Genomic DNA, 17,871 nt, shown 5'->3' on the forward strand with positions numbered 1-17,871 from the left:
CTTTCTTATAGATTCCTCTTTAAGTATTTAAAGTTTGTGTGAGATTGAACTCAGGCTCTCAGCTAGAAAGCAAGTGGTTTAACCTCTGAGCCACTTCCCCAACCCTGCTGGAGGCTTTTATAACCCATAAAACAATCACAAAATCAAAATTGCTTTGGACAGTGTTAAGAAAATAAACATGGAATCCATAAACTGTTTACAAATGCCTAGTGATAAACGACATATTTTTTGAACAATAAAAGGCTCTAAATTCAATTGAAAATGACAATTTAATTTAAAAACATGTAAAGGTTTGAATAGACACTTCATCAAAGATGACACATAGTACCTGGAAAGGTGCTTAACATTATTGCTCATTTGGAAAATGTAAAACAAAGCAATAATGGCAAAAGATAGCATGGAATAAGAATGAGAATGGCTGAAATAAAAACTGACAATAAACCAAATGCTGAGAAGGATTTGGGTTTCCCCAACACACACATTCTAGGTATGAGTTAAGATTATATAGATGCTTTGAAAAATGAGAGCTTTTCTTGTAAGGAAATACACATTTCATATTTGATCTAGAAATCTCACTATTAACTTGCCCAGAGAAATGAAAATTCATGTTCATACACAACACATATGTAAATATTCATAGTCACCTCATTCGTATATCAAAAAAAAAATGGAAGCAACCCAAATGCCCCCTGGCTGGTAAATTGATACATAACTGTGGTACATCTTGGATTACTATGGAGCAATAGAAAGGATATTTACCGGATGTCAAGTACTTTAACCTAATGCAAGAAGCCAGATGAAAAAGACTATGCATTGTGTGATTCCATTTGCTGGAGGATATCCTGGAAAAGAGAAGTATGTCAGTGCAGAAGACACAAGTGCCTGCTGTAGCCTGGAGTTGGATGCTGACTGCAAAGGGGCACAGACATTTTTTTAGTTTAGGGGGTATTTTGTGTTTTACTTTTGGTGGTGGTCACACAATTGTATGTATTTGTCAAAATTTTTGACTTATACACAAAAGATGGCAAGTTTTCTTTAAAAACATAAAGTTGATCATAGCACTTGTTCTCATTGTATTAGAAGGTTACCTTACTGTTGTCTCATAGGTGCCATCAAGAAATGTTGCTGCTTCTTTTGGATTACCACAGCAGACTGTGTAAACTGTCTCATGACTCTCAGATACGTTTTGTTAGGTTGTCATTGCTTCTGTTGATTATCTTCTGTCTTCTCTTTATTAACCATATTGAAAGCTCCATGTTTATAGAATTCCGAACTAGTTAGTACACCTGTGAGAATTTTGCAAACCTGCATTTTAGCCAGCAACAGGGTGGGGAGGACTGTCCACAAGCACTAGGAGGCAGCATAGTGTTGAGGAGGGATGAAGGAATCTGTAAGACTGCCAGGTTCAAAATATTGCCTTACCCTCTTTGCAGAGAAAACTTGTGATGCCTTGCAGGTCGATGCAAGAAAAAGAAGGTGGGGATAGGAGGAACAATTTCACCAGAGTCATGAGGATTAAAAGAAAGGACACACATAAGACACCCAGTACAGTGCCCAGCACCAAGTACATTCTGTCATCATTTTAAGTGGCAGGTAGTACCCACACAGCGATGTGGGAAGGGACTCTCTTTCTGGATGAGTAGGCTGTGACCTAGATATAGAATTCCATGAGGCAGAAATCTGTCTTTTCCCATGTTCATGTCTTGAATTCTTCACCATAGACTGGGCAAACTTCATACTGTGAAGCAGCAGGTGGAGTATGCATGCATGTGTGCCTGCATGAGATATGCATGGGTGACAAAGGCAAAGGATTTTATTTTGTATCATAAGAAGCTGGTAATTTGTTCTACACAGCCCTAATAACACCATCTCTATTTGTAAACTTTGTCACAGTTATGTGCTATTTGGAGTTGATTATGGAGTTGTTATGGAACTCTGAAATGATAAGACTTATTTTCAAGGTATATGGGAAAACCTTAAGGTATATGTAGGTGCATATACATTTATATTAGAATTTGAGGAAATGGTCAAGGATTCATGATTCACTAATGAAAGAAAGCATGCTATTCTATACCTTTATGCATGAGTGGTTTTATTACCATTTTATGTGGATGTGTGTGTACATGTGTGTGAGGGTACACATGCATGTGTTTATGTATTCATGGAGGCCAGGTGTCAGTATTGTTTTCCTCCATTTCTTACCACCTTTCATCTATCTATCTATCTATCTATCTATCTATCTATCTATCTATCTATCTATCTGACACAGAATCCCTAGTCATTTCAATTAGCCTAGCTGGTGGGTAAACCTCAGGGATCTTCTGCTTCCCTGGTGCTGGACCCAAGGCATGTACTGCTGTGCCTGGCTTTTTATGTGTGTCCTAAGGACCAAACTCAGATCCTTGTGCTTTCAAAGCAAACAGTTTACCAACTGAGCCATTTCCTCAGCCCCTCATTACCATTTTTACAAATAAAATTGTTTAGGTTATAGATTTTCCATGAGCATGTGAAAAGCATAATAGAAGTAAGTAGACTTTAGGTCTCCTGTGTCCTGATGCAAACGTTCATTTGTTTTTGATGATAAAGATGGGATAGAGCAGGATAAACTGGCCTGGAGTATGGAAGTTGACAGATGAATGGATAAACAAAATGTTTATTCAAATCTATATATACATATTTGTGTATGGATTTTTCTCAGCCTTAGGTATGATATTCGAACATATGCTACAATATAGATTAGTTATAAGTACATTACACAGAGTGAAATGCCAGCCATAGAAGAACACTTTGATATCATTTATGTGAGACACTTCGAATCAACTTTCTAGAGACAGAAAGTAGGATGGCAGTTGTCAGGTGTGAGGGGAGGAAAGATGTCAAGTGTATGTTCAACAGCTAGAGAGTTCTAGTTTGAGAGCATGAAAAATTGTAGATGGATGGTGATAAGGGTTATATTTCCAAATGTCCTCTCTAAAAACAAAACAAAACAAAACAAAAAACACCTTTATTTGGGGGCTGGAGAAATGGCTCATCAGTTAAGAGCACTAGCTCCTGGTCCAGAGGTCCCAAGTTCAATTCCCAACAAACATGTGGTGGCTCACAACCATCTGTAATGGAATCTGATTCCCTCCTGGTGTGCATGAAGACAGGTCATTCATATACATAAAATAAATAAATACATATTTTTAAAAAAGCTTTATTTATGTATATGTTCAGCCTTTTTGAAGGAACTGGGCATTGTGGTACATGCTTGTAATCCCAGTACTTGGGAGGTAGAGGCAGGAAGATCATCTTGAGTTACACAGTCAGACACTATTCAAAAACCAACGTCTGGTGATATAGCTCAGTGGTAGAGTACTTGCCTAGTAAGTACAAGGCTCTGGATTTAACCTCCAGCATCGCCAAAGGAAAAAGTTCCAGAAGTAGTCTTACACAATACGGTGTAAGAATAGATGTGGAAAACCAAATGATGTGGAAAGTAAATTGAAATAATCAATTTTCTGAAGTTTCTATGATTCTCATTTGACACAAGTTGTATCACCATCAGAATGAATTTATTTATGACCCACCAAATTGAAACCCTTCATATCATGGAGAAGCCATCTTTAAAAGATTAACTTGGGTAGCATGATATACATATAGTAGAACACAGAATTTTACTCATCCATTTGGCATGGCTTGCAATTTACCTGAGTACTGTTAATAGATATCTTAGTGAACTTTTCTTGTAGGTTGCTAAGTTGAAAGTGATGTCAGCATGTTCCTGGGACAGCTTGAGGGCCTTGTCCGAGGATAGAGGGGTTGATTTCAGACACTTCAATAAAAATCATCATTTGAATGCTGACTGACTGTAGGGCATGGTGCTAAGCTTTATAGTTTTTAAAATTCTATGACAATGATTGCTCACATTCTAAAAGGTTCTGAGAAATGCTCCCATTTCTGTTTCTGAAGTCATTCAGGGTACACCTATAGTGCAGCAGAACAGCTTGAGCAACTTGACAGCTTAGAGGATGTCAAAAGGAGGGACACAGAGCCATGCCTCCTTAGCGCGGCTTGTCCAGGAGAGCCCTGCTTCCTACTCCCAGTTAGACTGTTTTTTTCCTAAGGATTTCCAACAATATACAATTTAATTTTAGTACTCAGCATTTTGTAATTCCCCACTTATTTCATGGTTGCCAGTTGTGTCCAACTCCACACCAGACATAAAGCTTGAGGGATGTGAATTGCTATCCTCGTTTTGAGTTCTAGCTTTCTAGTGCAGGGCCTGACATGCTGGTGTGCTCAGCAAATATTACTAAGCATGTGGAAGTTTCTTTTCTTTGTCCATCTACTAACATTGCTGATATAAAATGAGATAGGTATGAGATTGTCATTTGCTGGAGGGGCTATGCCAGTTCAGAATGTTCTTGAAATAGGTGACGCACGATGCCTGCTATAGAGGCAAAAAGATGAACCAGGTGGGAAAAGTTATATAAATCAGAGAGACAGGAGACTTTTTTCTATTCTTCTCCCTTTCTCCCTTTCTCCCTCCCTCCACCCCTCCCTCCCTCTCTCTCTTTCTTTCTTTCTTCCCCCCCTCTCTCTGTCTCTCTTTCTCTCTCCCTTTTTGTGTTTCTAAGACAGGTTTTCTTTGTAGCTTTGGAGGCTGTTCTGGAACTTGCTCAGTAGACCAGGCTGGCCTCAAACTCAAAGAGATCCACCTACCTCGCCCCTGAGTGCTGGGATTAAAGGCGGCGTGTGCCACCCACTGCCCAGCCTGATGCAGGAGACTTTCTTACTGAAGAGACAAGCATTTCTGAGAAGTGGATAACTTGATTTTGTTGTCTGAATTTGTGATTTTGTTTGAATGTTTCATGTTTTGAATTTTGTATTCCTTACCCTCTGCTCACATCTTCATTCCCTCAGGATAAAATTTCATAAAATTAGACATTACAATATTTTGCTCATTTTTATGACAAAATATATGACAAAAACAGTGTAAGGGAGGGAAGGTTTATTTTGAGTCATGGTTTCAGTCCATCATGGCAGAAAAGTCATGTGTCATAAGCATGAGGCAGTGATTGGTTGTTCATATTGTGGTTGACCAGGAAGTAAAGAGCTAGACATAAATTAGGGCTGGGTTCTAACTTTCAGAGGACTGGCTCTAAATCTACTTCTGCTAGCCATGCCCCATCATTACCCAACCATCATTACCCAACCAACTTGTAGTGGAATCTTGCTTTGCCAGTGAACTTGCGGTTGTGGCCACATCCTATGGGCGGGTCTTCAGGTGTGCGGATACCCCTTACAAGGAAGAGGAGGTTCTGGCTTGCTCTCTTGGGTTGTGGTGAGAGTATTGAAAGGATCGAAAGGGCAGAGACTGCATTTTCTGGAGCAGGAAGACCATGACAGTTATTTACTATTATTTGTGTAAGTGCTTCCCTAATAAATACCTGTTTATCATTTATCTTGGGTCTTGTGGACTCATTTAAACCCTGCCTTCAAATAGTATCATCAACCAGAGAACAAGCATTCAAAACACTAGCACAACTGTGGGAACATTCCAGACATGGTAGTTAAAAGAAATTATCATTCCGAGTTTTAAGAAAATATTTTCTGGAGAGATATGAATCATGTTAGGATAAGCATAATTATGAGGGTGTTATTTTATAGTTGATAGGGATTTCAGATCATCTGGTTGTCATAGATAAATTATAAAATTGGTCAGCTCTGTGTAAAGAATGGGCTGCTGAGAAAAGGATGGTTCATCCAAGTTGAAGAGAATAGCAGAGCAAGTGCTTTTTATGGGTTGAAGTGCTACAATAAGCCTTTCATATTCGGAGGAGACAGACACGGAGAGGTCAAATGATTTGCCTCAGATTACACAAGCAAGAAGACACAGCTAGACTTCCATACCATGCAATGTCTTGAATGGAGTTGGCAAGGTGGTGTAGTTACCAGGTGATCAGTACTGGGACGTCTCCAGTAACGTGTACTAACATGTTTTGTGTTTGCTAACATAGGTCTTCAGGTCTTTAGGCTGCTATTTTGTTTTAAATTAAATTTTATGTGTATGGGTGTTTTGTCTGCATGTATGTGTGTGTACTATATGTCTGCCTGCTGCTGGCTGAAGTCAGAAAATGGTGTCAGATCCCCTGGAAATGGAGTTTAAGATGTTTGTGAGCCACTATGTGGTTGCTGGGAATCAAACCCAAGTCCTCTGGAAGAGCTACAAATGCTCTTAACCACTGAGCCCAGGCTGTTATTTAAAACAAAAACAGAAACACAAAAAAAACCTGTGTTTAGTCTCACCTTAACTTTGAATTTATCTGAGCTCAGTATGATTCCACTGCAAATGACTGGTTTCTAGAAAAAAGGGGGAAAAGCCTGTCACATTTACTACTTCTAATAAAAAAGTTTGAATACCATGTTAGTCATTGTTCCATTTTTGTGATAAAAGAATTAAGTTAATAGTGGAAAAGATTTATTTTAATCCCTGGACACTTGGCTTGTTGTTTTGTGGTAAGTGCACCATGATATTGCTCACCTAATGACAGCCAGGGAGAGAGGTTGGAGAGGGGGAGAGAAAATGAAGAAAAGAGGGAGGGAGGAAGAGAGAAAGGCACACACACACACACACACACACACACACACACACACACACACACAGCACTCATATACAACCACGTACTACTGACCTAACTTCCTTCCAGAACCCATTTCTAAAAGGTTCTACTACCTCCCAGTAGCACCACAGGCTGGTGAAGGACACTTTGGCACGTGGACTTTAGGGAGATATTTAAGATCTGAACCATAAGCCAGGTAGTGGTAGCACATGACTTTAATTCTGGCATTTGGGAGGCAGATGCAGGTAGAACAGAGTTTGAGGCCAGCCTGGTTCCAGGCCATCCAGGGCTACGTAGAGAAACCCTGTCTCAAAACAACAACAACATCAATATTTGGACCAAAAATAACTTTCCCTGAAGGTGTACCAAATATTATTAAGAAGCTTAAAAACATTTGTTTATGGGTAAAGTGACTTTACAAGATAAGAACAATGAATTCAGATTCCCAGCATTAATGGTCGGGGGTGAATAAAGCAGATCACTGGAGCTGGCCAGTCAGCCTCATCTATCTAATTCATGTGTGCCTGGTTCAATGACAGACCCTGTCTTAAAAAAAAAAAATAAGATGCAGAATGATAGCAGAGGACACCTGAAGTCAACCTCCGTCTTTCACATGCACATACATATATCTGCACACACCAAAATCTGACAAAACAGTTACAAGAGTCTTTTTAGATCATTAGTTCCACATGCAGGCTACAGTGGTTCTGTGTGTTCTGTAAATACAAGTCTCTTTCTCTCTTTCGTGGTTTTTCTTCACATTGTACTTTGAAGTTGAAAAGCAAATGTGAAGTTAGGTGTGGCAGCACCTGCTTGTGATCCCTGTGTTTATGAGGCATAGGTAGGACGATTGTGAGTTCAAGGCCAGCTTAGCCTATATAACAAGAACTGATAAAAAGGAGTGGAGGACCAGAGAGAGGAGGGGAAAGGGAGGGGGAGGAAAGTGAAGAGTTGGGGAAGGGACTGTTATGTAAGAAACAAGACCTTTGCCTGGATATTTGGAACATAATCCAGCCACAATTTCTGGTGATAGAATAGAAACCCAGGCTAGACACTTGTGAGCAAGCATGGGACAGCAGGTATGTGACTCCTTGAATACCATTTCAAAGCCACATTGGAAAGGATATTGACTTTTTTTTTTTTGTATTAACCATGTCTCTCCCTATTCCCATTATGAATATCTTAAGTTTCAATGTACAACAGTGACATCCTAGTAAGGGGCCGTCCCAGAAGGCAATCTGAACTTCTGCTTAGTATATTTACTCTTGCAGCTTTCCTTCCTCCTGATTTGTAACTCAAGAGGCTGAGAAGAGAGACAGCAAGGCTTCTTAGATGGATAAAACAACCAGGAGCTGGGATACCACATTCTATGAGAAGGTTTGCTATCAAAATTTTAAAAATTATGCTGTGCTTTCTAAATGTAAATAACATGTACAGGAGCAGTTTGTGATTATAGAATAGTTTGAATGTGAGGTAATTCATTTATTCTAGGTGAGCTGCTCAGGCAGAAAGCAAAATTTGCTAGGTTTCTCTTAGTTGTCAGTTGACCCTAAATCCTTCAGATCTTATCAGATGTATCCTTGCTTCTTGTTTATATGACACATTTTGAGGTCTTAGAGGTGTGGTTAGTCAAGCTTAATCTGTTAGGGCATGGTTTTCTGTATTGTCTTCAGAAATGAAGTATGCCTGTTTATACACTCCTGTTGCTTTCATTTCCCCTTTACTTAAAAAGATGAACACTCTGTTTTGGTATAGAAGAGCTTTATTGGAATTCAAAGAGGTTATTTAATGCAGTCATTTGTACTCACTCACTACTATAGTTCCTTTTAAGTGTGCTGGACCAGGACAATTTAGTAAAGCTTAGTCTTTTGGTTTTTACAATCAACAGGAAGATATCAGGGAATACACTAGAACGAGAGATTACAAAGTATATCCTCATATTTACCCATGAATTTTTGTTATAGTTTATGCATATTAGGTAACAAAATATCCTTACTAACGAAAGGTGACAAGTAGAAATTCTTTAGCACCTAACATGTTTGTGGGTAAGAAATTATTTATTTCTCATCTGTGGATCACTATTTCATAAATGAAAATGTCTTCAGTGTAACATGAAATTAACGAAAAGACGAATTTGTTTTTAAGCTAAAATTAATGTACAAAATCTCTGGCGCTGTCAAATGAAAATCATGTTCCAACAAACCTAGTTAGGTGTGAGTAGCAGGCCTAGGAAATAATGTCACTCTCAAGTAGTTGAGAAGCAGCAGAAAGTTGAGACACAGGAACTCCTCATGACCCCTTCAGTTTGGAAACATTATTAGGTTTCTTCCTGCTATAAATGATCAAAGAAGCACCCTGCTAACTCTCCCAGACCTGAGCTCACTTTAAGAGTCCAACTTCTGATAGCCCAAGGAAATCTGACAGCCAGGGGCTAACTTGTGGCCTTTGATGTTGAACATGGTGTTATTTTCCATTATGTTTCTCTGGGTGCTTCAGCAGCATCAGCTTGCAACAAAGACAGAGCTTCCACTCTGGAGGGCTTCACGAAAGGAAACGTGTGACAGCAGCGCATCTTGGGAATGCTGGGGCCGGGAGTAGCGGTGAGATCCTTTCCCTCTAGATTCTCTACTTTAGCAGCTGTTAATTTCCATCTGGGGCCAGTGGCTTTTGGGACTGGGAGTCAGGCTCTCCGGCCCTAGATGGAAATTATTAACAGTCAAGACCGTAACAAGAAGGGCAGCGCTAGTCTATCGTGTGGTTCTGGGTCTAAGAGTGTCAGAGTTTCCTTTTCCCTGGAGTCAATCTGAACGATTAGGTCAAATTTCCGCCAGGGTGTGGTCGAGGGCCCCACCCGCAACTACTAAGGCAAGGAAAGACCGGAAGTCCTGCAGGCCCCACCTCGGAGTGGCGAGACTCCAGGAACCCCTTTCGGAAGTCTCCCCAGATATTCCGCCATTATTCTCCCAGGCGGCCGCCACTGGGAACGTGCGGAAAGAGAGCCTTTCTCCCGCCCCCACAGCAGGTCCATCTCCGCTCATTGGGTAGGGAGAACGCTCCTCCTACATTTGTACGTGCTCCGGGTGGAAACCTGAGCTGGAGGAATTGGCGTTCCGGACCGAGGAGGGTCGCGGGGGACTGGAGAAGGCCGCGCGCCCGCCGCTCCTCCCACCCCCCGCCTCGGCCCCGAAGGGGGCTGCACGGGCGATTTGGCGGCGATGGCTCGAGCTCGGGCGGCGACGGCGGTGGCCGGAGGCGGCGGCTCCTCCTCCTCCTGGGCCTGGGCCCGGCGGTGATCCGAGCTGGCGGCCGCGGCCCCCTGATGAGACTGTTGGCGGGCTGGCTGTGCCTGAGCCTGGCGTCCGTGTGGCTGGCGCGGAGGATGTGGACGCTGCGGAGCCCGCTCTCCCGCTCCCTGTACGTGAACATGACGAGCGGCCCCGGCGGGCCAGCGGCGTCCGCGGGCGGCGGGAAGGACACGCACCAGGTACTGGGCCGCAGCCCTGCGGAGCGGGGGCGTGGCGCTCGGCCTTCCCGCGCTCGGCCCGGCCATTGTGCGGGGCAGCGCGCGCGGGCCTCGACCCCGGCCTCTCACAAACTTTTCCCGGCCGGGCGCTGGCTCCACGGCGCCTTTTGTTCGGCGGCGCGGGCAGTGGATCGCCTCCGCCGCCCCGCTCCCCAGGCCTGGCGTGGGCGCCCCGGACCCCGCATTGTTCCCAGGCCCCCGGCAGCGTCAGCGCCTGGCCTCAGGATCCGAGCAACTTTGGGGTGGGCCACCCAGCTGGCACCGGGACCCGAGCAGAAAACAGCCCCCACCGTCACCCGGGCCAACCTTCCTCTTCCCGGAGGAACAAAACAGAGAGCCGGTCCCTCTTTTTGTCTAGCCGAATCCCTGAACATACAAAGGTTTATAAAGAGAATTAACCGGGCTTCGTGCACCATTCGGCTGACATTTTCCCTGAAGCACTTTAAAAAAAATGTGTTTGACAGGTCTGGGTTCCCAGTCTAGGAACCCTCTTCTCTGCTTAAGAGATGTGTCCTTTAAACTTGGGTTTAGTTAGGTGGCCAGAAAGGTTGGGATGAGGAGGAGGTATTTAAAGTCAGAACTGTGCAGCTGTGAATTCTTGTTGTAGTTAATGGATCGTGAGCCATGAGAATCTACCGGTTGGATGGTCTTTTCATGAGCTGTTTGTACCACTTAAAGAAGGATGCATGGGTCAGCTGTTGAATTAAGAGGGAGGTATTTCACATTTGACCGTAAGTAGTTTGAGGTTAACTTTGCAGTCACTGAAAAGAGGCCTTTGAATTTAGACAAACTTTGGGCTTCTAAAAGCCAGAGTTTAGTACGTCTTGCTTTTTACAAAGCAAAGAAAGGAATTATTTATTCCTCGTGTCATTTGGGACCTTACCTTTTCATGTATAAAAGTAACATTAAGTTTTTATTTACTAATCATTGGGATGCATTTTTTTTTTTTTTTTAAATGATGTTAGTATGGAACTCAGATCCCGGAAACTGTTCTACTGTGGGTCGATACTGAGACTCCAAAAACAAAACAAAACAAAACAAAAAAACCCCAAAACTCTAGTGATTGTGGTGTTTCAGATGACCACTTGTGGTGGTGGTAAGAGTGTATGTAAACTTACTATACAGTATTAAGTTGTATAACTGTATTTATCGTCATGGACTATTTTATGCTGGCTCAATGTTATAGAAGTACTACACTGTTAATTGTACAGGCAACAGAATGCCTCATGTCCATGTGGATCTATGAATCGGAAATGCCATTTTTAACAAGGAGTGGATAGAAAAAAAAGATTATTCCCTTTGATGAAGAATTATGGCTCAGTCTCCCAGTTGGTAACACTTGTGATTACTGCAGTGACTTGATTTAAGTGCTCATAAAAAAATTGCTTATGGGATGGCTCCGTAGTTAAGAGATTGTGCTGTTCAGTTCCCAGCACCCATGTCAGACACAACTCTTGTAATTCCAGTTCCAGCAGGATTGGATACCTACCTCTGGATCCAATTGGATTGGATACACACAAACACACACACACACACACACACACACACACACACACACACACTAAAAAAAAAAATCTGTAAAATATTGTACTTATTTTTAAAACTGAAAATTGGTTTCTGTAGAGCCCAGGAAGAGTGGGCACTGTCTCCATGTTTCCACTAGAGAGCATTTTCTAATTGCATACATTCATTTGTTTCTGTGGTGTCAAGGACCTGTACATGCTAGACAACCACTGTACCACTGAGTCACATCCATGGTCCTTGTTTATTTATATGTTTAATTTTGAGCCAAGGCCTTGTAGCTTTGAGTGTCCTAGTACTCCTGTGTAGTCTAGGCTAGCTTTGAACTCAAGGCAGTCTTTCTGCCTCAGTTTCCAGAATGCTAGCATTACAGGTGTTCAGCATCATGTCTGACTTGCCCATGAGAGTTTTTTTGTTTTGTTTTTTTGTGCCTTCACTAGCTGGCCATCCTTAGTGTTTTGAGACAGGGTCTGCCAGTTCAGGATAAATAGATAGTTCAGAATGGCTTCAGAGTCACAACCCTCCTGCCTTGGCCTCCTGGGTACTAGGATTCTTGTAAGTGTGCACTACTAAACTCTGCCAAATGTGATTTTTTTTTTTTTTGAGGTGAATACATTTGTGTTATGAAAAGAAATGTCTGAGTGAAGATGAAATGACCAAGAGGAAAGTGTGTGTGCCCAGAAGCCACCATGAGCTAACAGAGTGAGAGGCTGGCCTTTCTGATTCTGGCAGAGTGCATGGTTTCTTTCTTTTATATTCCAGAATCCTGGTTTCTGTATAGCTTTGTTGCTTGTGAAGTAACTTTAATGGTTCCCCCCCTTCAAATTAATAGTTTTATAGAGGTTTTCTGGTGTTCATTTGGATGTGTGGGTTCCATGGCTAGCTGCATCTGGTTCTTTTGGAGTTGCATGAAAGGAGAATTATGGGCTAAACCATACTTAGCACAGGTTTTCTTGGTGGTGTTTTATGAATGATTTATGGTGTGGGCTTCTTTGGTTAAAAGAGAGATCTGGAGTAAAGTTTACTCATTAGAAATTGCTATTCAGTTGTTAGAGCCTGAAGATGCAAGCATCCACTAGGCTTAGCTTGAAAACTGAGCAGCTTCTTTCAGTGTACTGGCTTCACAACTGGATTATGCTTTGCTTTGGCAGGAAGCAAGGACTTCTGAAGAAGGGACAAGGCCAGCAGGCCAAACTGGTCTCATTGACTTGGGTAGCCCGTGAAATAATAATAGTCTCATGTTCTTAAATGGTTGTCATTACTGTTTTATAACATGAGGATTTCTCATATGAAATTCAAATGTCAGAGTCTTCAAATCAAGTTTTATTGAAACAAAGCCACCACATTGGTTCAGCTATGGATTGTGGGTGTGTCAGGGTGAAGAAGTAATCACCACCCAACAGTATTTTCTCTGGCCTTTTAAAAGTGTGTATTTTTAAAAGTCTGTTTTTTTCCCCCTCAATTGCTCAGCTTCGTTAATCAACAGTATGGGGTTATCAATCCCAAGATGGACTCATTGGGGGAGAAATAAAGAATAGTAAGAACTAGATGTCAGTCATCATTGTCAGTACACTCAGAACACAGGAAGAAAACAACAAAAACCTTTGGATGTAGTCTTTTTGGTGCATTCCACCTGGTACTTAGAGTTAAAGAACTATTACAGAGCTATTGAAACTTGAAAGGCTCCTCAAGGCCCTGGTAACTAGATCCTTGGTAATAACAGTCATCCACAGCCTCTCAATTGATGGATTGAAAGGTTGTTATGAAACTTGTTGGTTCCAAACCATAGTGGTTTCTTCAGGTGAAAAACTTCTATTTGCTTTTCACATATAACATTTAATGTCTGGAGTTATTTAGAGGTCACTTAAAATTACAAGTTTCTTATAAACCTGGTACTTAATATTATTTTTACCTTTTTATATGAGCCCAGAACTGCTGTGCCAACTTCTACAGTGGAATCAAGATAGAATTGGAATATGCATTTTTAAATGAAAAAGTACTTGAATGTCACAGCCAGAGTCAGATGTGCTAAAGGAAAGATTGAGTTTCCTGTCCCTTTATTTCTCAGTTACCTTGTGGAGGTTGGCAGAAGTCAGGCATGAGTTAACCATGCTTCAGGGTGTCAGCCAGTTAGCCGGCAGACTGTGATGGATTGGTGTCTCTGTTCTGCCTTCCAGTCTGGAAGCCTTTGCAGTCGAATACTAAAGAGAAGGTTTCTTTCCTCTTTGCATCCTGTGCTAAAGCTCTTAAACAAGTGCTTGCCTCAGTTTCATGGGTCACTAAGATCACTTTGCCGAATATGCCAAGGGTTATTATGTTCTCCTTTGAAAGTACCCTAGAGGACCCAGTAACCTCTGCTAAAGAGTCTGTTGTTTGGATCATCAGTAGTTTTGTTAAAATCTTAGGATTATAAACCACTAATCATGAGAGAGTATTTGGAATGAGGACTGCTAGTTATACATTTATTAAGTCAAAGCTAAAGCAACTTAATCTAATCTGTATAAATGGCACTCCATTATGAATTCGAGGGCACCTTTCATTGTGTACATTGAAATTGTTACCAGAATCTAAGGTTTATGCTGCTGGATGCTCTACAGAAAACCTGTAGATAGGATAAGTTTTGGTCAGTACTGAGGAGAGAGAAATACTTGTCTGTCTTGGCCTTACCAAGTGCTATAATTTATGAAAAAGATGCACCAGAAAGTCAGCAAATATGCATGTGTATATTTAATTATGGGCCTAAATTACCAGAATTGGGTGCTAAGTCTTTTGTTTTTTTCCTTCAGGGTTCATGGGCCAGGGCTTTTTGGAGTAGCTTTCTTCACACATTGTTGATATATCTTAGAAGAATCCTAATCCCTAGAGCCCCATTAAATATCTAAGTAAAGAGATAATTTCTAGTAAAATGGCGAGCAGTTTATGGATTTACTCCAGCGTTGGCTTTTAGAATGTGTCAGTTGTGAAATGTTGAGGCTGATTGCATTGCATTGTAAAATCTGGGAATGGAATTTCTGAGTCCTTAACGATTATAGTTCATGGGCCTTTTCTGACTACCTTTCTAATTGGAAAGACTATTTATTCATTAGATTCAAGGGACCCACTTATTTTTGAGAATAATTTGGGTGCCCAGACCAGTAGTGTGGCCTTTGCTTGAACTGTGTCTCCCCCCCTCCCCCTCCACCAGTCCCCAACCAGCCTTTTCCTTCTGACATATGAGCACTTAATAGGCTTGTATTGTGTACCTGGTCGCTTTAAGTGAGTTTCACTTTATAATCCTTATGACAGCTCTTCTTCTTAGGTGGTGGCACTCCCACTTGACAGATTGAAGAGACTTGGGAGAGACCAGAGTCAGTTGTTGGGTAGAGTTGTGTTTTGAATCCAGCTTTGCCTCAGTAAAAGGCCCAAGCTTTTTCCATTACTTCATGTAGTGCCTTCTAGGAAACCATCTGTTCTCTGAAGGCTGTGTGAAAATGGGCTTGCTTTCTTAATAGGAAACTGCATGCACTCTAGTGGGCCTTTGTGGAGGTACTATGGTTGAAGATTTTGTGGTTTTTGAGTTGGATAGTGGTAGAACTGCTCAGTTTGACATGCTTGGAAAAACTTGGTGGGGTGTGGTGGGTGGGGTGGGCTTCTTACCTCCAGTGTCTGACACCAAGCAATTCAAGTTCTTATCGCTCACTGGGTGACCAACAATACAGGGATAGAGGTCACAGGTCTTAGGGACTAGTTCCATGAGACTGCCACTCACTTCAGAAGCCAGCTGCAAGTTCCAGGTCTCCAGAGTTGCCATCACCTTTCCTCACCTTGGCTGTGTGTTCAGAGGTTCCTGCAACCCCATCCCCTGGGTTTCATAATTTGCTGAAATGATTCCCAGATTTAGGCATAATGGATTATTGGCCAGGGATGGCCAACTTCAATCTAGTGGTTTTTTTTTTTTTCTCCTTCTGTTCTTGGGCATGTAGGATAGGACCAGAAGTTCCAGCTGTCTAGTCATAACTATTTCTCCTTCCCAGTTTGGGAAACATTTTACTTAAGAACAAAAGACAATTCTTTAAAAAAAATTTTTTTTAATTTATTTTTATTTTATGTGTGTGAGTTATCTTGCTTGCATGTGTGTCTGGGTACCATGTGCTTGCTTAGTTCCCAAGGAGACAAAAAGAGAGTATTAGATCCCTTGTAACTATTACAGAATGTTGTCAGCCACCTTGTGGGTTATGGGAATCGAGCTCTTTCTCTGGAAGAGCAGTAAGTGCTCTTAACCACTGACCCATCTCTCCAGTCACCAAAAGACATTCTCATCATTATGAAGGTTTCCCAGAAATTTTAGGAGCTCTGTACTAGTAATATGGGGGAAAAGACCATACAGTAATGTTCATGTGCTAAATTAAGTTTTTATTTTGTGTATGTGTTGAGTATGTATATGATATATGTATTCATGTGAGCAGGTGCATAGTCGTGGAGGCTAGAGGAGGGCATTGGGTATATTCTGCTATCACTCTTTGCCTCATTCTCTTGGGACAGATGGGGCTTTCACTGAATCTCAAGCTCATGGTTCTGGCTAGGCTGCCTGGCTTTTTAATCTGTGTACTTGGGATTTCAACGCAGGGCCTCATGTTGGCACAGCAATTACTGAGCCATCTCCCCAGCCCATGAAGAAGTTTTGAAAGACAATAAGACCTCATGTCCCGTTATCTTGATGTAGTAACATTGTCAGTTACTATTGTCCATGCAGTCCTGTGCAAGTAATGACAATACTGTTATTATAGCTTTACAAAAGTGTTTAGTTATGATAGCCTACCTTGCTTGTCATCAGTGGGTTGGTAGGATTTCAAAGTTTACTTGATTAATAAGCTCACAGACCTTCTCATAACTAGTATTTTCTTGCCCACTGCACCTTTGTCTCTGTAGCCTTTGAGGAGCATGCATTCAAAGAACTTTACGTGCTGGAAAGTGCCCATGAGTCTTTAGGCAGCTATGCAGTGCCTGTGAGCTCTATAGAGCTTTCATTTAAGTCTGGTTGTTTAGAGAGCAGTGACTACAGAGAACCACTGTCTGTGCCGTAGCTTCTCACTGATTGTCTCTTGTTGGCACCTGAGCAAGGTTTACTTAGCGAGGATTCTGCAGGTTGGAACCCAGATCATAGACTTCGTTGCTTCTTGTTTGTTTTGGTTTCAGATTTTATTTTATTTTCCCTTCTGGAATTCAAGTTCCTGAAACCAATGGGTCCCTCCTGAAATCATAGCCATCTTAGATCACAGTTAAGCCAAAGTAGTTAGGAAACACAACTGGCTAAATCCAGTTCTCTTATAGGTTCTCAAGCAGTGGCAGTTGCTCCCCGGGGGCATTTTGTGCACTGGGGTGGTGCTACTAGCATCTGACAGGTAAAGGTATTCTGTAACAAAGGGTTACTAAACCTAAGTGTCAGTGCGAAGATTGAGTAATGCTGGCTGGTAGGAATACACTGTCCAGACTAGATTATTTTTTCTTCAAACTTGCCCAGACCAGCTTCATTGGAGAATAGTGCTGTTTATTTTCAAGCAGTACTGGATAGAGTGAAGCAAGATCCCTTTTTAAAAGATGCTCTTGGCATACAGTCACAGGAATAGGATCTAGAAGCAGCTGAGGCACTTTGAGACTCTAGACTTCCTTCTGTTTAAAAAAGTAAGTTTAACCCACATGAAGTAGCTCATGCCTGGAATTCTAGAGTTCGGGAGGCTGAGGCAGGACTGTTACCTCTAGTCTGAGCTACATAGTAAGCTCCAGGCCACCCTGTGCTACAGGGTAAGGATCTGTTAAAAAAAAAAAAAAAAAAAAGTTATGTGGTGTGATCGCAACAAAGATTTGCCAGGTGCCTGGCACCTATGGGTGCTCACCGTCTTTCTTCCATGTGTGCTTGCGTGTGATAATGAAGTTTTGTGGTAGGTAAGTAAATAGTTTTTAGCCATTGTTTGCAAAGTTTGGTTAAGTAAGGCTTTGTAGAAACTCTGGAGTTTGAGCAACTAACAACCCAGTGACAGGATATCTCTGTAATTATCCTTGTTTCCTTCATGAGTTTGTTAAAGATTCCAGATTCTACCTATATAGACTTCCTGTGAGTCTTAGCAGCAATTGTTTCGAGAGCCAGAGGCAAATAAGTCATCTGTCTTTGTCTACCTAACTCTGAAGTCAGCTATTGTCCCAGTCTTTATAAAACCTTTGGTCTGTGAGGATAGATGCTAAGCA

The 17,871-nt window shown here is 41.7% G+C and overlaps 1 protein-coding gene across 2 annotated transcripts in view; it reads left to right on the plus strand.

Annotated features, from left to right (window-relative positions):
• Window positions 1-9,702: 9,702 nt before the first annotated feature.
• Mettl9 (methyltransferase like 9) overlaps window positions 9,703-17,871 on the plus strand; it is a 41,732-nt gene continuing 33,563 nt past the window's right edge. Inside the window, exon 1 of one of the 2 annotated variants that reach the window (XM_051192851.1) lies at window positions 9,703-10,089. In XM_051192851.1, the coding sequence (XP_051048808.1) occupies window positions 9,925-10,089 (165 nt within the window). In that variant the 5' untranslated portion in view covers window positions 9,703-9,924. The remainder of the gene's footprint in view (window positions 10,090-17,871) is intronic. The other variant, XM_051192850.1, reaches the window with a different exon arrangement.

The sequence above is a fragment of the Phodopus roborovskii genome, unplaced genomic scaffold, assembly GCF_943737965.1.
Source record: "Phodopus roborovskii unplaced genomic scaffold, PHOROB, whole genome shotgun sequence".
Classification (NCBI taxonomy): Eukaryota; Metazoa; Chordata; class Mammalia; order Rodentia; family Cricetidae; genus Phodopus; species Phodopus roborovskii.